This window comes from Stegostoma tigrinum, chromosome 33 (genome assembly GCF_030684315.1).
Source record: "Stegostoma tigrinum isolate sSteTig4 chromosome 33, sSteTig4.hap1, whole genome shotgun sequence".
Lineage (NCBI taxonomy): Eukaryota > Metazoa > Chordata > Chondrichthyes > Orectolobiformes > Stegostomatidae > Stegostoma > Stegostoma tigrinum.
Window position 1 is genome coordinate 16738481 of NC_081386.1, and position 23514 is coordinate 16761994.

Genomic DNA, 23514 nt, shown 5'->3' on the forward strand with positions numbered 1-23514 from the left:
TAGGCAGCATTTATTGCCCAGAGAGCATTTAAGTCAACGACGTTGCTGTGGGGTGAGAGTCACAGGTAGGCCAGACCAGGTAAGGACAGTAGTTTCCTTCCCTCAAGGGCATTAGTGAACCAAAGCTGACATTTCAGGCCTAGACCCTTCATCAGAAAAGGGTGACATAAATAGGGAGAGGGGGGAGGCGGATCGAAGATGGGTAGAGGAGAAGATAGGTGGAGAGGAGACAGACAAGTTAATGAGGCAGGGATGGAGCCAGTGAAGGTGAGTGTAGGTGGGGAGGTAGGGAGGGGATAGGTCAGTCCAGGGAGGACAGACAGGTGAAGGGGGCGGGATGAGGTTAGTAGGTAGGAAATGGAGATGCGGCTTGAGGTGGGAGGAGGGGATAGGTGAGAGGAAGAACAGGTTAGGGAGGCGGGGACAAGCTGGGCTGGTTTTGGGATGCAGTAGAGGGAGAGGAGGTTTTGAAGCTTGTGAAATCCACATTGATACCATTGGGCTGCAGGGTTCCCAGGCGGAATATGAGTTGCTGTTTCTGCAACCTTCGGGTGGCATCATTGTGGTACTGCAGGAGGCCCAGGATGGACATGTCATCTAAGGAATGGGAGGGGGAGTTGAAATGGTTCGCGACTGGGAGGTGCAATTGTTTATTATGAACCAAGCATAGGTGTTCTGAAAGTGGTCCCCAAGCCTCCACTTGGTTTCCTCAGTGTAGAGGAGGTCACAACAGGTACAGTAGATGCAATATACCACATTGGCAGATGTGCAGGTGAACATCTGCTTGATGTGTAAAGTCGTCTTGGGGCCTGGGATGGGGGTGAGGGAGGGGAGGTGTGGGGGGCAGGTGTAGCACTTCCTGCGGTTGCAGGGGAAGGTGCCGGGTGTGGTGGGGTTGGAGGGGAGTGTGGTGCGGACAAGGGAGTCATGGAGAGAGTGGTTCCTCTGGAAAGCAGACAAGGGTAGGGAGGGGGAAAAATGTCTTTGGTGGTGGGGTCGGATTGCAGATGGTGGAAGTTTCGGAGGATGATGCATCATCTTGACTCTTTTTTGGAGTTTTTTTTCATAGAGACTCCCTGAACGGCTGTGTAGTTACAACATTATTTGATTTGATTTCAAAACTGAGAGGAATGGCGTAGCTTCATACAACAAGAGTTTCTCTGATGGTCGAGACAGGCCACTGAAACAGGCAGGTTCTGGCACAAGTGTCTCATGTGATATGGCTATCAGGCATCATTGTGAGCTGCCAACTTCAGTGTTGACACCTTTTGTCAAACCGTTGTAGCCCCCAATCCCCATTGTGTTGCACATCAGCTTGTGGATTATGTTGCTGTATTCCCCTTTTGTCAGGAACTGTCTGTAGTGTAAACATTGACGTATCAGATCTTCAAGTCACATTTGCAAGCATGTATGAACAGGAGTTTTAGGGTATCCTTCTTGTCGTTTGGCATTGGTCGCCTCACCATACAGAAAGTCCTGCCAACATGCCCAATTAGTGAAGTCATCTCTGCTCGATGCATAGCAACTCACTTGGGAGAATTGCTTTAGGGAGGATGGCTGCATTCTTGACTTTATCATCCTTTGAGGGGCCCAGGAATTGCCACAAACGATGAAGATAAAAGCCTAATTGAGTTATCTTTCTTGACAGTGATAAGTCAACCATGTTTTGCAGCTATGCAGAAAGAAAACAGTGCTCTTGGGGCACAATGGTAGTGTCCCGGCCTCTGGACCAGAAGGCTTGAGTTCAAGCCCACCTCCTCCAGAGGTGTGTAATAACTTGCTTGAAAAGTTTGGTTAAAAATGCCCACAAGAGAACACATATTTGTCATGAACCAGCATCTTGTCCCAATGAGTCAAATTGAGGATGTTTCATAAGATGCCAGCATTAGTCGCTGTTTTGTCTGCAACTGAGTTCTGCCTCGAGAGACAAATCTTCACCAAATACAACTAGGATTTAGTTTAATGATCCCATAATTATAGAGTCATAAATGTCTACAGCAAAAAACAAGCACCTGGCTATTCTGTTCACATACGGAAATCAATAAATAATTGGGCTGAATAGATCTGATGCCAGCCTTGTATGTGATTTAAGGAGAGTCGAGTAAACTTTTATCTACAGATGGATTTTGATGAGGTTTATAAAGTGGGGAGATTGTTGGATGGACTTGGGGAGGTGGGATTATGCAGAATAGGCTTGAGGTGACTAAAGATTTTGCCACTGACTGATGGAGTGTGAGTAGTGGAAAGTTGGTGGATGGAAAGGTATTCAGAGGGATATGTCAACTGAGGAGATCAAAAGAGCTTTGCAGAAAATGATCTTAAATTTGACATGTTGGGAAATAGAGTCAGTGAGGGCCACCGTATTGAGTATTGGATTGAGGCACTCGAATCACAAAAGAAGACTATTATAAACCAAGGCTGGGGATATAAAGGGGAGTGTGTGCTTTGTACAGTCATAAAATGTTCCAAACTTTTTCATCTTCTGTCCAATCTTTCATGTAAAATCTGACTCCAGTTCTCATAGGGTTAGTGAATATTCAACCCTCAACGCAGGTGCTGTGTCATATCACAATTGATTTCAGTTAACCAAACAAACAGCACTGTCCTTGAAGCTGGTTATGTTTAAGTTATCTAGCTAGTGTGATTTTTTTTGGAGGAAAAATTGGCGAAAAAGAGTGGCATAAGTAGAATGTAGTGCATAGGTCTCCATTATAGAAGAAGCAAATGATTACAAACTCCTGCCTTGTGAAAGTTGTGTTGAGTCAGTTCTGATAAAGCTGGAATGGGCCAACACCCATTTAAACTATTCAAATGAGACAAAGCGGCAGCAGGTGAAATGCTGTTTGACAAGTCGGTTGAGGACATAGTCCCAGATGTGTCAATAATAGATGTGTTGCTAAGTAACAAAAGTATTCACCATCCTTCCGGAACCGGCTGAAGGCAGGTGGCAGGTTCACGACATTCGTTTACCCTGCGGTGGTGGGACTTCATGACAGTGTTTCCAACAAGCTCGCACCATCGTCAAAACTCTTCTCAAAGCTCACGCAGCAAAACTAAACCGAGACTCGGGTTTTTGCCGACAGAGAAACTGCAGTAGGATATGCCGAGGAGAGTTTCTGCTACTTTTTTTGGGGAGTAGCTGGTAAAATCCAAGTCCCGGATATCCTCGCAGGGACAATGTTACATTTTAGAACAGCAACAACGTGCACTATTGCTGAATCACCGGAGCCTGTTCGGAGGGCAAGTTATTTTCTTATTATTGCTTCAAGTGAACGACAGTATCTCATGTTCCAGTTTAAGCCGAGTGCTGTGTGTTTGCTCAGAAATGTTCTTTAGTTTTGTTTCCGCTTTGACAATGCAGGAGGGCTAACAGCGGCTTGTTCTGTTGTTTAGAGTAACATTCGAAGGGTCCGGCTGACTCTGCACAACGATGGCAACTCGACCTCAACGGGGGATGAACCCGAAAAGAGGGGCAAAGCAGAAACGGTTAGTACCGCCCGGTAGGAGTCATTGTCTCTAAAGTCTTCAGGTAGTTTCCATGCCTACCTCGTGTCCTGAGGCAGTTATAGATTAATCACCTGGATACTACTGCAAGAACCCCCAGCCAGAACATCATAGAGCCCTGATAGTAAGGTCTGTAGTGGCACTCTGGTATCTGGTATCGTCTCTGCTTCTGAGCCAGAGTACAAGTCCTACCAGTTCCAGAGTTTTGATTGAAAACATCTGAAATCGCTGATACGGCTGTGTTTTGTGTTTAAATGAGTACTTTGTTTTAATTATGAAAATATCAGGGAACATTTTGGTGGGATGAAAGAAAACTGATTAAATGCACCCTGACCACCAGCCAATTCAGAAAGATGATGTGTGCCCTCCTACCGAGTGATAATGGATCTATAAGGTTGGGGTCAGGACAAACAATTGCTCATGGCCTGAAGCTTTGTGGAATATTTGCATTCCAGGTTTGCAGCCCTAAATGCTGATAATTATTGTATCATCAGTGTTTGGTTATGAGCTAAAGGTTTTGATTTCTCGTTCTCATCTTAGCTAACACCAAGATCAATAGTTTTAGCTGCCATTAACTCAAAACTTATTCTCAAGTCGTCTTTGTAAACGGTGAAGACATTCTGTTTAAAATGCAAAGCTGATTTTTAAGTATGGCTGCCTGGTCAGCGTGGATGAATTGGGCCAAAAAGTCTGTTTTCGAGCTTTTTGACTCTATCTACAATTTGCTGCTGATTCATTGTCTCAAAGTTAACAACAAATTCCTTGAATATCTGAATGGAATGCACCTGCACATAGGTGAATTTCTATTTCAAGGCACTGCTTTATTCATGATCTTTCCTCCCATGATTTTGTGGCAAGAAGCTTCACTTTATAGGACCAGCATGTCTCGTATCACCCATCAGAAAGATGTAATCTTACAGCAGAGGTTTTATGCAGTTAGTTTGCTGATGGTTGCTCACCTTCAGTGTGTGCTGATTGACAGAAACTCTCCAGGGCAAAGAATTAACACAAGTACACGTTGTTGTCTCCCCCTGATGCAATAATTCAAATCATTTACAAAGGAGTTATGTGTGGACCACACATTTGTTGTTGGAGTAGGTTATTGGAAACTCTGTGCATGTCTGGAGGGAAAATACCCGACATTACTGAGGGACCCTTGTGCCTGCAAGTTCCACACTGGGACAGGTATCAAGCTGATCAGAAACAAACTTATGGTTGTTACATGCATGCAGAATAAAACGTTCCTTCACTGATTAATTAACACACTGACTGTGTAGCTCCCAACAAATCAGTGACTGCATTAATGCAAGTTTTAGAAGTGTTATTAGAGTAATCATTGAGGTGATAAAGATCCCTTTGTCTGTACTAGGAGATTTGAAAATGTGCAATAGGTTCCTCTCATCTCCAGTTTAGATTTGAGCTGTGAGTATTTATTTTGATTTAGGAATTCAGTGTTGTGATGGTAATGATGTTTACTATAAATAGTTTCTCATTACAGGTTAATGGACTGCACCAGCGTTTATTTCATTACCCTAATGTAGACATGCCGACTCTGGGGCAGAAGTGGCAGAGCTACATAATATTTCTGTTGAGTTCTGTAATAGTTTTTGCATTCAATTGGTCACTGATTATAAAGGAGAAGAAATCTAGAGACTGCTGGAGTTCCACAGGGATCTTGTTTGTTAGCTCTTGACAGTAGTAAATGAATTACTCAAACCTTGCATACACTGTGTCTATGTTTAGAATATCATCTGTACTTTGGACACTCCATTCCTGAGTAGGTATGAATACATTTGTAAATGTTCAAAGAAAAGTTAAGTACAGTCCGGATTTGAGAAATTCAAGTTGTAAAATACATCCTGGAGCTGGATTTGTTTTCCTTTATAAGAAAACGTTAAGAGGATACATGAACCAGATCATTAAAAAATTCTAAGCGTAATGGATCTAAACTCCTGTGTGACCAGATAAACACACTGCCCAGGAACAAATGTGGGCCATTGAACCAGATCATGACTGATCTGATTGTGGCCTCAGTTCCACTTTTCTATCCACCCCGATACTCGTTGGCTCCCTTGCTTAATCGGGCATCTTTCTCCATGTAGAGGTAGTAAGAACTGCGGATGCTGGAGTCAGAGGTAACACACTGTGGAACTGGAGGAAATTTCAGCAGAAGGATCCTGACCCAAAACGTCAGCTTTCCTTCACCTCTGCTGCCTGGCCTGCTGTATTCCTCCAGCTTCACAGTTACCTTTGTCCATCTGCCTTCAAATGATTCAGTGACCTTGCCTCTCCTGGTGTCTGATGGGGGAAAAAAATGTTTGAATGCTTTCAGACCCTCTGAGAGGAAGAAAGGTTCTCCCCGTCTGTCATAATTAAACATGCCTTTATTTTTCATTTGGCCTTTTTAGAATTGTTGTTACACACCCTTGGTGCAGGGTGAGACTTGAACTCAGACCTCCTGATTAAGAGGTAGGGACATTACCTCTGCCTTCTAGCCATCAAATTAAACAGTAGTCTGTTCTGATTCAAATGATCAATACGCAATGAAATATCCCAGACCGTGGCTTCGGGTACTTAGATTTTTACTTATACGTATCACGAGGGTAATGCTCGCTGTGCCATCTCTTGTTGCCCATCTGTAATTGTCTTTGAGATGGTGGTGAACTGCTCCCTGATAACTCAGCCATGGAGCAGGAGGGTTAAAGACAGTTTGGGTATTGTAGAATGAGCAAGGCTTGAACCACTATCTAATAGTTGCATATAATAGAAAATTAATGTCGGGACATATGTGTAATTGAATAGAAATGCCATTGAATTACTGGAGGGATTTGTCAACAGTTTGCCTTTGTAGTTTGCTGCAGTCCTGTCTAGCAGGTGCAGTGAGGTAGACTTTAACGGACACAACGATATAAATTTGAATGTCGTCCAGAAAAACTGCAGTTCCAAACTCCACATCACAGTCCTTGCATAGTCAGTGAATTGTGTAGAGCTGATGTACAACTGCTAGACTACCTTCCACCTCGAGCACAATTGTTACGCTGGTAATCGGATGCACTAGATTTGAGTTGAGCTTTATTCTCATGTTTTGCTCAAACGTATTTACATATTGTCTGAGGCAGACTTGCCAGAAGCAAGCATAATCATGCAATGTTTTAGAATTTAAAAAAAACTGTTGCTTTAAAGATAGACCTCATTTAAATACAGCAATTTGCTGCTGTTTTGTGAACACATTTTCAATCGTATTACTCAGAATGCTCATTCTGACTAAACCAATTTAAATAAACTCATTATTTGAAAAAAATCATTTGCTAGTTACAATAATGTGCTGAGGTTAGTTCTCGAAATTAAACTGAGAAGAGTTTGTATTCAGTCGATTGTTAAATCTGATTTTATGCCTAAAGATTCCAGCTTAATTTTTGCAGCCTCCTCCGAAGTCTAAGCAATGAGCAGAAACTGTGATTTCCACAAGTGAGGGGCATGGCCCATTTTGTGGGCGCGGCAATCTCATGGTGCAATTTTTGAAACAACAAAACAGGTGAAAAGATGGCAAGACTCAGTTTGAGCTTAAAATTCTCTGATGTTTTGAGTTAATTTCATCTGAAATTGGTGAAATTAACTAGTTCGGGGTTAATTAAACCATATGAACAGAAACTCCAGACCACCATCTTCAGCAGAGAAAGTCCTCCAACATTCTGGTGGGAATGTTTCTGCCCTGGAGAAATTCTGAGGAATTTTCTGTTTTTGACAGCGTCAATCTCTTTGACTATTTAAGCATCAGTAAGGTGTGATTAAGTTTACTTTACAAAATACTGACATCCACTTTATGGCCAAGCAACAATTCTGGGATCGGATTAACCTCATTTTTGGACTGATTTGGCAGGTGGGTTTATTTGTGGGTTTCTAACTGTTTAGCCTAACCCCTACCCAGCCCTGGTTTAGAGAATTCTGTGGTGGGAATGTTAAAATTTTAAGACTGCATTCTGGGAATTTAAACTTGTTTTATGAGAAACTGAATCAAGGAATCACGCTGGCACCAATTTTCCAAGATTTGATTAAGCTAATTACCAAAAATTCTGCCTGAAGATTTTCTCACCTGAACTCCCATTGGCTGAGGGGGGTGGGGGGGAATGAGTGCGCCAACCATGGGAAATTAATTGACAGGATTTTTATCTAACTTCGGTGTCTTGGCCGATGCATCTGATAATCTGTACAAGATGCTTGATCTATGGACAGCGATAGTAAGAACTGCCGATGCTGGAGTCAGAGATTAACGCAGAGTGGAGCTGGAAGAACAGAGCAGGCCAGGCAGTATCAGAGAAGCAGGAAAGCTGATGTTTTGGATCGAGACCCTTCTTTAGAAAATTTGAAGAAGTTGCCTGGCCTGCCATGTTCCTCCAGCTCCACACTTATTTATGATCTACAGACAGTAGTTTTTTGTAAAATTCATTGACGAGATGAGGGTGTTGCTGGCCAGGCAGCATTTATTGTCCATCTCTAATTGCCCAGAAGGCAGTTCAGAGTCAACCACATTCCTGCAGGTCTGGAGTCATGTGTAGGCCAGACCAGGTAAAGACGGCAGTTCTTTCCCTAAAGGACATTAGTGAACCAGTTGGGTTTTTCCTGCAATCGACAATAGATTCACGGTCATCATTAGATTCTTAATTCCAGATATTTCTTGAATTCATATTCCACCATCTGCTGTGGCGGGATTCAAACCTGTGCCCCAGATTAACAGTCCAGCGATAATACCACTAGGCCATCGCCTCCCCAGTAGTAAACGCATTAGAATCAAATCGAACCTCAGTGATTCTGTGTATCTGCATAACCTTCCTTTCTCCATATGCTTTTTCTGCAAACAGGTCACTATCTGAAAGAGATTGCAGCTACTTTATTTCCTCATTGCTGACTGGAATAATACAATTTACTTTTTTTTTGCTAAGAACCTTAGAACGTAGAATGTAGAAATAGTACAGGCCCTTTGGCTCACAATGTTGTGCCAATCTATTATCCTACTCGAAGATCAAACTAACCTGCATACCCTTCAGTGATAATGGGAACTGCAGATGCTGGAGAATCCAAGATAATAAAATGTGAGGCTGGATGAACACAGTAGGCCCAGCAGCATCTCAGGAGCACAAAAGCTGACGTTTCAGGCCTAGACCTTTCATCAGAGAGGGGGATGGGGTGAGGGTTCTGGAATAAATAGGGAGAGAGGGGGAGGCGGACCGAAGATGGAGAGAAAAGAAGATAGGTGGAGAGGAGAGTATAGGTGGGGAGGTAGGGAGGGGATAGGTCAGTCCAGGGAAGACGGACAGGTCAAGGAGGTGGGATGAGGTTAGTAGGTAGGAGATGGAGGTGTGGCTTGGGGTGGGAGGAAGGGATGGGTGAGAGGAAGAACAGGTTAGGGAGGCAGAGACAAGTTGGACTGGTTTTGGGATGCAGTGGGTGGAGGGGAAGAACTGGGCTGGTTGTGTGGTGCAGTGGGGGGAGGGGACAAAGTGGGCTGGTTTTGGGATGCGGTGGGGAAGGGGAGATTTTGAAGCTGGTGAAGTCCACATTGATACCATTGGGCTGCAGGGTTCCCAAGCGGAATATGAGTTGCTGTTCCTGCAACCTTTGGGTGGCATCATTATGGCACTGCAGGAGGCCCATGATGGACATGTCATCTAAAGAATGGGAGGGGGAGTGGAAGTGGTCTGCGACTGGGAGGTGCAGTTGTTTGTTGCGAACTGAGCGGAGGTGTTCTGCAAAGCGGTCCCCAAGCCTCCGCTTGGTTTCCCCAATGTAGAGGAAGCCACACCGGGTACAGTGGATGCAGTATACCACATTGGCAGATGTGCAGGTGAACCTCTGCTTAATGTGGAATGTCACTTGGGGCCTGGGATAGGGGTGAGGAAGGAGGTGTGGGGGCAAGTGTAGCACTTCCTGTGGTTGCAGGGGAAGGTGCCAGGTGTGGTGGGGTTGGAGGGCAGTGTGGAGCGAAGAAGGGAGTCACGGAGAGAGTGGTCTCTCTGGAAAGCAGACAAGGGTGGGGATGGAAATATGTCTTGGGTGGTGGGGTCGGATTGTAGATGGTGGAAGTGTCGGAGGATGATGCGTTGTATCCGGAGGTTGGTGGGGTGGTGTGTGAACCGGTCCAACCTGTCTCTGCCTCCCTAACCTGTTCTTCCTCTCACCCATCCCTTCCTCCCACCCCAAGCCGCACCTCCATTTCGTACCTACTAACCTCATCCCACCTCCTTGACCTGTCTGTCTTCCCTGGACTGACCTATCCCCTCCCTACCTCCCCACCTATACTCTCCTCTCCACCTATCTTCTTTTCTCTCCATCTTTGGTCCGCCTCCCCCTCTCTCCCGATTTATTCCAGAACCCTCACCCCATCCCCCTCTCTGATGAAGGGTCTAGGCCCGAAATGTCAGCTTTTGTGCTCCTGAGATGCTGCTGGGCCTGCTGTGTTCATCCAGACTCACATTTCATTATCCTGCATACCCTTTATTTTACTTTCATCCATGTGTCTATCCACGAGTCGCTTAAATGTCCCTGATGTATCTGACTCTATTACCACCGCTTGCAGTGCATTCCACTCACCCACCACTCTGTGTAAAGAACCTACCCCTGACATCTCCCTTATGCCTTCCTCCAATCACCTTGTTGATTGAATGTTACGTTTGATGCTTCCTCCTCCTGGCATTCTCTCCGTTTACTTACTCTGTGGGAGAAGTAATTGACTGGCAGTCTGCTCCTCTTCAATTAGTCTCGCTTTGAATTGTTGTGAGCACATTGCCCTTCTTTTGGCAGGGCCATGAGATGACCCAGCAGTTGGCGCCAACAATCCTGCACCTTCGTCCTGTTGATTTTCAGGATTGCTAGTGCCCAACATCTCACTCTGGGAGGGAGCAGGTTTAACTTTGAACCCTGCAGTGTGTTTGTGGTGACCTTCAGGAAGGGTTCTCTTAGTGATTTGTCGCTTTCCTTTGTTTAGATGTTCTCCTGCAAACTTGATCAAAGGGAACAGTTTGTGCCCATTTTCATTTGCAGTCATTTGGCTGACGAAAGAGGTACAGCATTGAATTAGAGCTGGAGTCATTTTGAATCCCCCCCCTCTTCCCCCCCCCCCCCCGCCCCCTCCTCTCTTCCCCCCCCCCTCTTCTCTTCCCCCCCCCTCTTCTCTTCCCCCCCCCTCTTCTCTTCCCCCCCCCTCTTCTCTTCCCCCCCCTCTTCTCTTCCCCCCCCTCTTCTCTTCCCCCCCCTCTTCTCTTCCCCCCCCTCTTCTCTTCCCCCCCCTCTTCTCTTCCCCCCCCTCCTCTCTTCCCCCCCCTCCTCTCTTCCCCCCCCTCCTCTCTTCCCCCCCCTCCTCTCTTCCCCCCCCTCCTCTCTTCCCCCCCTCCTCTCTTCCCCCCCCTCCTCTCTTCCCCCCCCTCCTCTCTTCCCCCCCCTCCTCTCTTCCCCCCCCCTCCTCTCTTCCCCCCCCCTCCTCTCTTCCCCCCCCCTCCTCTCTTCCCCCCCCCTCCTCTCTTCCCCCCCCTCCTCTCTTCCCCCCCCTCCTCTCTTCCCCCCCCTCCTCTCTTCCCCCCCCTCCTCTCTTCCCCCCCCTCCTCTCTTCCCCCCCCTCCTCTCTTCCCCCCCTCCTCTCTTCCCCCCCCCTCCTCTCTTCCCCCCCCCTCCTCTCTTCCCCCCCCCCCTCTCTTCCCCCCCCTCCTCTCTTCCCCCCCCCTCCTCTCTTCCCCCCCCCTCCTCTCTTCCCCCCCCCTCCTCTCTTCCCCCCCCCTCCTCTCTTCCCCCCCCCTCCTCTCTTCCCCCCCCCTCCTCTCTTCCCCCCCCCTCCTCTCTCCCCCCCCCTCCTCTCTTCCCCCCCCCTCCTCTCTTCCCCCCCCCTCCTCTCTTCCCCCCCCCTCCTCTCTTCCCCCCCCCTCCTCTCTTCCCCCCCCCTTCTCTTCCCCCCCCCTTCTCTTCCCCCCCTCTTCTCTTCCCCCCCTCTTCTCTTCCCCCCCCCTTCTCTTCCCCCCCCTTCTCTTCCCCCCCCCTTCTCTTCCCCCCCTCTTCTCTTCCCCCCCTCTTCTCTTCCCCCCCCCTTCTCTTCCCCCCCCCTTCTCTCCCCCCCCCTTCTCTCCCCCCCCCTTCTCTCCCCCCCCCTTCTCTCCCCCCCCCTTCTCTCCCCCCCCCTTCTCTCCCCCCCCTTCTCTCCCCCCCCCTTCTCTCCCCCCCCTTCTCTCCCCCCCCCTTCTCTCCCCCCCCTTCTCTCCCCCCCCCTTCTCTCCCCCCCCTTCTCTCCCCCCCCCTTCTCTCCCCCCCCCTTCTCTCCCCCCCCCTTCTCTCCCCCCCCCTTCTCTCCCCCCCCCCTTCTCTCCCCCCCCCTTCTCTCCCCCCCCCTTCTCTCCCCCCCCCCTTCTCTCCCCCCCCCTTCTCTCCCCCCCCCTTCTCTCCCCCCCCCTTCTCTCCCCCCCCCTTCTCTCCCCCCCACTTCTCTCCCCCCCCCTTCTCTCCCCCCCCCTTCTCTCCCCCCCCTTCTCTCCCCCCCCCTTCTCTCCCCCCCCCTTCTCTCCCCCCCCCTTCTCTCCCCCCCCCTTCTCTCCCCCCCCCTTCTCTCCCCCCCCCTTCTCTCCCCCCCCCTTCTCTCCCCCCCCCTTCTCTCCCCCCCCCTTCTCTCCCCCCCCCTTCTCTCCCCCCCCCTTCTCTCCCCCCCCCTTCTCTCCCCCCCCCTTCTCTCCCCCCCCCCTTTCTCTTCCCCCCCCCCTTTCTCTTCCCCCCCCCCTTTCTCTTCCCCCCCCCCTTTCTCTTCCCCCCCCCCCTTTCTCTCCCCCCCCCCCCTTTCTCTTCCCCCTCCCCCTCCCCCCCCACTGTCCCAGGGCAGTGAGCAGAAGGTGGGTCTAGACTCTGTCTTATTGAGTGCACAAGGTCAGCAGCCCTTTTTAAAAACTGCCGAGCATTTAATGAGATCATAGACACACAAATGTAACCTGAACAACACCATTTGACCTTGATTATAGAATCCTAGCAATACTATAACAAAGAATTTCTCCCAAAAGTCTTGTGAATGTTGAAAAAAATCCTCTTAGCTGTGATCACCAGATTTGAAACAGAAACCTCATGCTAATTGTTACCTGCTTACCAGCTGCTAATACAGTTGCAGAAAACAATAAATTAGGACAACATCATCAAAAAGGAATTGCTAACCAGCCAGTAGCTTTGCAGTGGTGACACTGTTGTAAGCACAGGCTGGAGTACTGCACATGGATGTTGAATTAATACACACGATCACCGCTTGGTGCAAGACTCTATCTTTACCCGAGTTTGGAAACAGGGCACGTATTTCCCAGGTTTGGCACTTGGCCCAGTTGCTGTCCAGTCCTTCTCTTTTGTTAGAGATATTGCTGAGGAAGCGAACTAACACAAGGCAGCAAGCCTTTCCTGTTCACTATCCACATCAGCTGGATGCTGCTTGGTCTTTGCCATGGTGTGTGTCTGTACTGATGTTCCTCTTGCAACATGACGGTTGCATTCCTTTCTGGTCTCATGCTGTAGAAAATCACATTATAGTGAAATTGCTGTACCTCTGCAGCAGAAAGTTCACGTTATCCAAACAGTGTCCACTATTCATCCACTGCCTTACAGCCAATTTGCATGAAACATGTGTTATAGTGGAAATACCTATAGTAGTTATTCTGCTGGCTTGGAGTGGTCTCCCCGAATTGCCTGACTGGACCAGAACGCCAGTTTCTTTCTACATGTTTCCATGGTGCTGTATCTTGGCTGTTACGCACCATTTTTTTTCAAATTCAAATCCCCTTGTCCCACCCTGCTTCACTGCCCATGTCCCCCTTTTCTTTGCTTCTTTCTCATAGAGTATCTAATTTCTTCATGAATGGATTAATTCCATTGTTAATTTCACCATCAAGGGAAGCCTGTGATTGAGGAACCACTTCTATAATACTGACAGCCACTGATTCTGTAGTTGCTTGAACTCCAAACCTTTTTGTCTGGTAAACTGAGCATATCACTTGGGCAGTGCACCCCAGATCATTCTGCTTTGTAGAGAATAGTTTCTTTTTCCTTTGATAGGGTTAAACTCATTCACAGATTAACAGTGCAATCCCACTATCGCGTAACTGAGGCCACCGAAACGTCAGCTTTTGTGCTCCTGAGATGCTGCTTGGCCTGCTGTGTTCATCCAGCTTCACACTTTGTTATCTTGGATTCTCCAGCATCTGCAATTCCCATTATCTCTGACCACAGAGGTGGCTTGCAGCTTTGTGTTCGAAGATGCAGCAAGAGTTCTTAAGTGTCAATTTGAGTCTCATGGTAATCCAGCCTTGGACCTAACCTGATGCATTGTGAGAGGTGCTACCCTTCACTCGGCATATTAAACTAATATGATGTCTGCCCAAACAAGTCGATGTTAAACATCCCAGGGAATTATTTGAAAAGCAGTGGCTGTCTGGATATTGTGACCAATATTCAATATCATCAAGAAGCAATTACCTGGGCATTTACCTCATTGCTGTTTGCAGGATCCAGCATTCAAATTGCTGGATTTGCCTGTGCAACAGCTTTAAGAATGATTTTTTCTGAACACCGTACAGGCTTGGACGGCCGAAGGGCCTGTTGCTATGCTGTAATTTTCTTTGTTCATACATTTCGTTACATTACCCTGCACACTGTATTTCTTCTAAGCATATTGCAATATTTTATCAAAATCTTCTTTCCTCCAAAGTGTTCTTATGATGTGGGTTCCCAACCTGAATTCCATGATCTCTCCAACAATTTGGCCGTTATTGGCACCAGGAGACGCTCTCGGTGCATTTGAGACTGACCAATTTAAGGTTGAGGTTTGAGTTGGAGACTCCCAATCAATACTTGGCCTGCAGTCATTCGTTTAAAGGAACAGTCAGGTAGCCTGTCTAGGTTCACATATGGTTGCTTGCCATGACTTAGCCTATTACCCGTGATTTGATACCACAACCAGAGTCGGTACCTTCTGAAATGGAAGGGAAAAAAAAGGGAAATAATTGGAAATGACAGTTGAAGAGCAACAGTCATTATCCTTTGCTGTGTGAACAGAAGGACCCGTATACCAGCGCTGTGGCACTAAAGGGAAAATGTACGGGAGTAATCCTAGATTTGTACAAAGTGACTGATGGAAACTGAGGCTTCACAAGAAGGAGGACCATCAAAATATTGATCTCCAAGTAAAGAGTATGGTAATATTGAAAACATCCCATTTTGCTTAAAAGGTTTAAAAACATCAAATGACTGAAGTAGAAGATGCTAGTTGTCAGAGTTGTTTAGCAATATTGCAAGGTTTCTTTTATTACCAAATTAAACAAGCAGTGGAGCAGGGAAGTTGAAAAGTAAATATAATTTAAAAACTGTGATTGTTTCTACAGGATTAGTGGAGAAGATTATTCTGTCTGGGCGGGGAGTCAGTGATTAGGAATTGGCAACCGAAAACCATTTCCAAACGAGGGAGGAGAGAGGTTAGAGAAAGTGCCTCCATGTGGAGGCTAAATGCAAATTGGAATTGGCTGTTACAGGCAGTGGTTAATGCATCTTTGTGTGAAGTGAATAATTACTTTAAAGCAGAGGATGATCCAGGACAATGTGATTATTTTCAGATTATTCCACCACTCAATGAACACAAATATGATAGAACGAATGGGGTTCAGCAACTGTAATTATCTTTGGATCATTTTGAGATCAAAGCGCTAAATGTAAGAAATATAGTTAATAAAAAGGTCACACCTTTTGAAGACAGTAGATGCTTGGGTTTATAGTACTCTAGGTGTCTGTTATTGTGATCTGTGAACTCGTTATTAGCAAGTAATACAGAGAAATGATTGTTCCATTTCTGCAGTGGGTAAAGATAATGGGGTGCAGTTCCTCTTTGTGATTGAGGAATGCTCAGCTCTGTTTCCTCTATCCAGGAAAATATGGTTTAGGTTACAGCATTGTACCTGCATGTCCAGGAGTGTTGGTACTGAGCTTGAAACTGGAGTAAGGGCAATGCTGATGGATATATGTTAGTGAAACAGGAGACTTTTTAATCTTCCTGGGCCCTGTCCACTTGTGACGTGCACTGGGAACCCCTACAAACGAACGCCTCAAGACAACCCTCTGAAGATCAGAGAGTCTGCAAATTACCCAGAGGAAAAGCAGGTCCACAGGACCAAGAATGTCTGTCTGTCTTTTACAGAAATCCTCCAGAATTATATTTAGGCTCCAGTTGGTGCTTTGTGACTTTGCAGCCAGGGATATTCTTTCTGTTCGCAATCCCAGCCCATAATTGAGCAAATATGTTCCATCACACCCTAGGGTGCTTCATATGACTCAGAAGTAGTCCAGAGTGCAGTGACTGGTCATGTTTGCCTGCATAATGACAAGTTATTTTCTTTCACACAACGTTCCAGAAATAGCAAAGCCCAGTTAAATTACAATTGATGGCTTGAATCTTGATAGGACAAACAGGGATTTCTGGCTCGTCAAACCGTGCCACAGGATTTAGTCACTGTATCTTGAAAGCAAATCTTTTTGGGTTGTGAAACAGTTTGGAATGTGCTGGGGAACATTTGGGCATTGTATCAGTTAAGGTTCCTCCCATACCCCCTCATGATGGTCACAAGTACAGTTCACCTTCAGTCACACAGGGAAATGGTGTCTATCTGATGAATGAAATCATCATCATCAGAGAATGTACCCCATTGAATAAATTCATCTCTTGTACCTGCAGGTTTCCTGATAGGAGCAAGCACGTAAGTCGGTTTAAACAGAACATCAGTGACTCTGGTTAAGTGCAGGAGTGAATTAAAACTGCAGATTGAAACTCTTCCAGATCAGAAATTGCCTGGATTCCATCTCTGCAGAAATCTGCAGGGCACATCTCTTTCCATGCAGAAAACCAAGATCGAAATTTGTGGGCATCTACCTTCTATCAGAACAGAACTAAAATGAGACAAAACAGGGATAGAGAAAACTTGCAGGACCAGATAGTTTACCTTGTAAAACGGGATTCTCCGTTTCTGGAATGCTTTTGTTACCGATTGACTGACTCTACCTATTTGTGGATTCTGTGACATCGTCCATTTAAATGATTAAAATCACAGTTCTGTCTACACAAATATGACACGAAACCTCACCTTGTGAGGAGGATCTATGGTGAAACTGAGGGAGAAGAATGCATTAACTTTGCAAAACTTCAGCGTCAAAGAGTAGAGTTACTGCCAGACAGTTGTACACAAACAGGTAACAAAGGCCACTCAGCCCTTCAAACCTGCTCCTCCAGTCAATAAAGTCAAGACTGCTATGATTTTAACCTGAGCTCCACATTCCTGCATTTCCTGGATTATCATTCATCCCCTCTGCCTTAAAATTTCTTAAACATTCTGCAGCCACTGCCATTTGAGGAAGGGAATTCCAAAGACTCATCGGCAGCTTTTTGTTTGCAGAATAGGTTGCAGTCAGGAATTTTGCTCACGTTATGTGTTTGCATATTAAATAACGGAGTTGCATTTGATCAGTTAAAAAATGAATTAGGGAGCATGCAAATGGAATCCCTACAGAACAGGGAAGGGATCATTTGAGGCCATACTAGCCTCCACAGAGCATCCCACCCAGACCCAGACTCCTCCCTTACGCCTGTAACCCTGCTTTTAACATGGCTAATCCACCCAGCCTGCACATTATTGGCAGTGCGCCTAACCTCGCCATATCTGGACTGTGACAAACCCCCACACAGACACAGGGAGAGTATGCAAACTCTACACAGTCGCTCGAGGATGGAATTGAACTTGGGTCTCTGATGCTGTGAGGTAGCAGTGCAAACCACTGAGCCACCGTGCCACCCAGCAACAGCAATTGAATTTTAAAATTCCAAGCCTGGCTTTACAGATCCCTTACATTTGCTCTGGTTAACATGGAAAGAGGTAGGTTGAAGTCAGGTTTTGTAACTTTCCCCAAATGTCCCCTCCAGACCTCCACCCCCCCCCCCCCCCCCCCCACCTGCCCTGATTGAGGGGAGGATGGAGGAGCTTAAAATCCCTTCACTGTTTTTCCTGTTGCTGTGTTGTCTGGCCACAAGATAACGTTCTGTAATCTCAAGGAGATGCAGTTTCCCATCCCTGTACCTACATCGTCACCAACACACTTGAGGGAAATTCACTTTGCCTGACATTTTGCAAGATCATCAGGTGTAGGAGCAGAAGCAGGCCATTCAACCCATCAGGTCTGCTCCCTCTTTCAAGGAGATTGTGGCTGGTCTGATAATTCTCCACTCCACTTCCTTGTCTTTTCCTCGTCAACCTTGATTCCCTTACTAATCAGAAATCTATCTGTCTCAGCCATGGATCCATCTACTGATCTAATCTTAATAGCCTTCTGTGAAAAAGAATTCCACAAATTTACCACCTTCTGAGAGGAGACATTCTTCCTCATTGCTGTCTTAAATGGGTGACCCCTCAGTCTGAGATTATGCTCTCAGTTCCTAGATTCTCGCAAACAGGAAAACAGTCTTTCCACGTCCACCCTATGAGGCATCCTGATAATCTTACATGTTTCAATAAAGTTGCCTCTCCTTCTAAACTCCAATGAATATAGGACAATCTACTTAGCCTCACAAGAAAATCGCTCCAGCGAACCTTCGTTGGACTGCATCCGATACCTGTAAACCTTAGATAAAGGCACAAAAACTATTCACGGTATTCCCAGGTGTTGGTCTTTAGTGTTAGCAAGACTTCCCTTTCTTTATATTCCATTCTCTTTGAAATAACGACCAGGATTGCATTTATCTTCCCTCGTACCTGTTGAACTTCAATGTTAGCTTTTTATATTGCATGCACAAGAGCTCTGAAATCCCTTTCTGAAGTCTTTCTCCATTCAAATAATATTCAGCTGCTCTATTGTTCCTGCCAAGTCACATTTTCCCACATTTAAGTCCCATCTACTAATTTTTTTTAAAAAACCAAAAGAACTGTGGATGTTGTAAATGAGGAACAAAAACAAAGTTGCTCAGAACAGTTCTGAGGAAGGGTCACCAGACCTGAAACGTTAACTCTGTTTTCTCCTCCACAGATGCTGCCCGACCTGCTGAGCTTTTCCAGCAACTTTGTTTGTGTTCCTAATTTTTTTGTTTATCCATTCACTTCACCTGTCTATATCCGTCTGCATACTCAGTGTCATCTTTGCCATTTGCCTTCCCATCCAGTTTGTGCAACATCCACAAATTTTGGCTCTATTACATTTACTTGTCTCATCCGAGTCATTAATATATATTTTGCAATGAGAGATCCATTTGTATTGTGTGATGTTCACAAATTATTCTTATCCTCTTCATTCTCCCTCGTATTAGGAAGCGACAGTGCCATTTCATAACAACTTTATCATTGCTGTGGCTAGAATCCCATAGCCTCCTGTGACTTTATCAAACTTACTACTTTTGTTTCCTTTCTCGTTTCTCCATGAACAAAAACCTGAATTATTTGTGTCAATTTCTTCATCTTCACAGTGATCTTTAGTACGCAATTAGCTCAGTTAAAGTAGCAGGTAGAGAAAAGCTCTACATACATTTGAAAGAGTTTCCACAACCATATAGCAGCTTAGCTTTAAGGTGATTGTGTGTGTTTAGACTGGAAACATTTCCATTTGTAATGTGGGCAAACGAAAACCCAACCGCACTTCCCTTGTTGTGGGATAACCTTTGAGGGAAGAGCAATGTACAAAAATAGGGAATAAATTTTCCAGTGTACACACTCCTATGCTTTGAGGTACAGTTGAGGAAACTTCTGAGGTAAGGGTTTAAACTAATTACGATATGTGGTTTGAATCTTCAAAAACAACTTTAGTGACTATTTTTTACATTTTTAAAAAAGAACCTTGTTTATTGATTATGATAGTTAATCAACGGTTTTGATGTACAAGCTCTTTTCAAACTGAATTGACTGCACTGTGTGAACAATGGATTTATTTAAAGCACTTGTGGCCAGCCTTTCACTAGGGAGTTCTGGATAAGAATCACTGGACTCGGAATTTTGCTCTATTTCTGTCTGCTCAGATCCCCGCACCTGAGCTGAGTTTCTCCATTATGTTCTGTGCTTGTTTTGGATTTCCAACATCTGCAGTGTTTTACTTTTATTCGAGTGAAATGTGGAAATGTTTTTTTTAAAAAAGGGATGTCAATAAAAGCTTGCAGGATGATTTTACTCTCCCATTCTTGTCAAGGTATTGACTTGTATTGGGGTCGAACAAATAGTTCGATTGCACCCAAATTTTTAAGGAATTTATTCATCAGGGATGTAGCATAACTGGCTAAACCAGCAATTATATCCCACCCCCAGATATCCAGAGGCAGTTAATAGTCAAGCATATTGACGTGGGTCCAGGGAAGGTCAGACAGGATAAGGGTGGCAGATTTACTTCCATGAAGGACATTAGTGAACCCAGATGAGTTTTTACGACAATCAACATTAAACTAGATTTATTTTTTAATTCCAGATTTTTTTGATGGGATTCAAATTTTACTGTCTGCCATGGTCGGTTTTGAACTTGTGTACCCAGTGCATTGGCTTGTGTTGCTGGATTATTAGTCCAGTGACATCACTACTATGCCACCATCTCCTCAAACAGACATTCTCCACTTACTTAGGAGTTTACCTGGTGACCGTTGAAAAGATATTTCTTTACAGGGCCATGGAAACAGGGTGCAGTCGTTTTCATACCTACTATCCACACCAAGGACAAATATCCCACTGAATGTTTTAGAGATAGTAGGAACTGCAGATGCTGGAGAATCTGAGGTAACAAGGTGTAGAGCTGGATGAACACAGCAGGCCAAGCAGCATCAGAGGAGCAGGAAGGCTGATGTTTTGGGCCTCGACCCTTCTTCAGGGTGTAGGCCCGAAACGTCAGCCTTCCTGCTCCTCTGATGCTGCATGGCCTGCTGTGTTCATCCAGCTCTACACCTTGTTATCCCACTGAATGTTACTGGGTATTTATTATTAACGGGAAGAGTACAATGCAAATCAGAGGGATTAATGATCCAACTGTGTCCAATGGTCTGGTTAGAATTCACCTCAGGCAGTTCTAATCGCTGAGAAGCTCAAGCGCTAAGAAGAGCCAGAAGCTGATCTCAAGTTGTTGAGGCCCCAGCTGTGAAGAGAGATTAGGAAAATGGTTTTTGTCTGTGGTTAATTTGAAAGGATAACTATGAAAGAGTAAATACATATAAATGAAATACAGATGGTAATTCTGTAAAACTACTACAAATTAAACTATGAAGCTAGGACCAGCAGTTACAAGTACAAACCAGTTAAAGACAGAGGAGTGGAAGCAGGATCTCTGGAATGATTGAGGAGCCAATTGATGGGTCATTCCAAATGAGTGAGTAGAGACAGATGGATTGTCCTCCCACATCTTGTCTAGTCCCTCGTGCTGAATTTCTCAGAAGTGTGGATGTGAGTTTAAATTAGTTATACACCCTTTGTTTACTTTGTTTGATTTTGTGGGGTGTCTTTATTTAGATTTGGAATCAATTTTTTTTTGCATTTTGCCTGCTCCTCCTATGTTTTAATCAGCTACCATTCAAAGGAATTTCAGTGACTGAATGAATATTCCTCTGGGAATGCTGTTTTCCTTCTGAAAGGAAAAGGACAAGCTGATGTATCACAGATCGCATACTGCCCGAGCTGGCTTGTAACCCCGGGAAATATGCATATACTCCGTGCCAGGATAATTAGGGCACTTTTGAGGGCAGCGATCTTCATCAGTGAAGTGATCACAGACTTTTCCATCCTCTGTAGGATGGTGTGCAGACTTTCCCTGTGATTGCGTTGAGTCTGCTCACACAACAGTCCCACACCTATACGGACTGGTCCATTTCTGTCAAATCAGCCAGTCTCCAATGAACTGCTGTGCACATGAACTCTCTCTGCCTTTTCCGCTGGGGGGATTGACTCCCTTCCATCTCCAAATGGAAGCCCATTAGCAGCAAGGGAGGGCTGCACTTTTTTTTTCTCATTGTAGCTGAGTTTATAAGTAGCCAAAGGGCTTTTTCTAAACTGCTTCCTGTCAAAGTAAACCACTTCATGTTTTCCCATATTGTTCATTTGCCAGATGTTTTGTCCACTTGCTTACCCTATCTGTATCAAGCTGCAAACTCCTTATGCCATTGTTACAATGTACTCCCGTGCACATTTTTTTTGTGCTTAAAAGCAAAGTTTCTGGAAAAGCTCAGCAGGTTTGGCAGCATCTGTGGAGGAGAAAAAAAAAGTTAATGTTTCGGGTGCGGTGACCGTTCCTCAGAACTGATGAGTTCTATCAGTTCTGAGGAAGGGTCACCGGACCTGAAACGTTAACTCTTCTTTTATTTTTGTCCTCCACAGATGCTGCCAGACCTGCTGAGCTTTTCCAGAAACTTTTGTTTTTGTTCCTGATTTACAGCATCTGCAGTTTTTTTTATTTTGATTCATCTTTATGTGCTTCTAGGTTTATGATCATTTTGTGCCAAGTCAAAGATTGGCCATTGAGCATGACTAAAAGGTGTTCAGCAATATTAATGCTGCAAAGTTGTCTTTCTCTCAGTATTGCATATTCAGCATTCCTATCAAACTTGGCCATGGTTGGCTCAAGTAACCATTTAATAGTTGAACAGTAAAACAAAATAGACAAGCTTGCAGACAATCAAATTGTTCTTTTTCTTCCCCCTGAGGTTATCAGTCAGGACCCTGTTTTTATTTTTTAAAAATGCGAATCAAATGGACTGATTAATGTCCTAATTTGCTCCTAAATCCCATCATAATTTTCAAATTGCTATCACATTGTGCATAGTATTATCTAAGTGAGTCCAAAAAAGACACAGTTGGTTCTACCTGAAATAATCCTGCCAGAAATAACTCCATGGAGGCCAGTTTCCAGTCACCAAGCTACCCTTTATTTACACATGCACTCTGACCAACGAGCTTCTCTGTGACTCCTGTTTATATCTGTCAGCTCAGGCTCCCTGATTGGCCCAGGTTAATAACCAAATCTTGAATCTCATTCTGAATGAGATTCACGTGGCCCTTGTTCCAATCACTGCACTGCTACTTCACCTTTAATCAAACTTTGAGTTTGTGTGGGGGTGGTGTGGTGGGGCAGGTAGGACAGTGAAAGACGTCAAAGGGGTTTGTTGGTTTAATTATAGCTCACTTTAGTCCACCTTCTGGGCAACACGACAAACAGACTCCCTTAAGGCATGCATCAGTCAAACATAAATATATCTCAGGCTTTCAAGGTTTATGGTGACACATGAAGATTATCATAAGGGAGCTGAGTGTTCGATAGTGCATAACATTGATCTCTCCACAGGAGTGTTTTGTAGCCTGTAGCCAGTACCCACAAGAAGCTAAGCATGAGAGTAGGAAACATTTGAAAAAGAGATAATGGGAACTGCAGATGCTGGAAATTCCAAGATAATAAAATGTGAGGCTGGATGAACACAGCAGGCCAAGCAGCATCTCAGGAGCACAAAAGCTGACGTGAAGGGTCTAGGCCCGAAACGTCAGCTTTTGTGCTCCTGAGATGCTGCTTGGCCTGCTGTGTTCATCCAGCCTCACATTTTATTATCTTAACCTGCACTTTTTCAAATGTTATCGTCATTTGGCAGTACAGAACTGAGGTATTGTTGAAAAAAGACATTGTCAAAGCTGTTCATCTTGCACTCAACAGGACAATTCACAAGAATTGCCAAAGTAAACACAATACAAGATTTATACTGTATGAGAGGAGAGAACTGATTGGCAAGTGGATTCTGGTTGATATGTTAATCCAAATGACTGACAGTCAACTGACAAGCTTTTTAAACAATCCATTTCCTCTCACCATGCACCAGATTGAATGCAGTTTTTTTGACACCTGGAGTTTAATGAAAATATTCCTCTTCAATTCTCCTTGCTCCCCAACCCTCCCATCCCCAGTTATCCTGCCTGTGTTGCTAGGCTCCATTAAATTCCAGCCAATGTTTAATGGGCGGAGATGGTCCAGCAATAA

General features: G+C 45.2%; 1 protein-coding gene across 1 annotated transcript in view; it reads left to right on the forward strand.

Annotated features, from left to right (window-relative positions):
- Positions 1 to 2853: 2853 nt before the first annotated feature.
- Positions 2854 to 23514, forward strand: part of LOC125467358 (myocardial zonula adherens protein) — a 49700-nt gene continuing 29039 nt past the window's right edge. The window contains exons 1-2 of the mRNA XM_048563084.2: positions 2854 to 3240; positions 3394 to 3486. Coding sequence (XP_048419041.1) covers positions 3178 to 3240; positions 3394 to 3486 — 156 coding nt within the window. The 5' untranslated portion in view covers positions 2854 to 3177. The remainder of the gene's footprint in view (positions 3241 to 3393; positions 3487 to 23514) is intronic.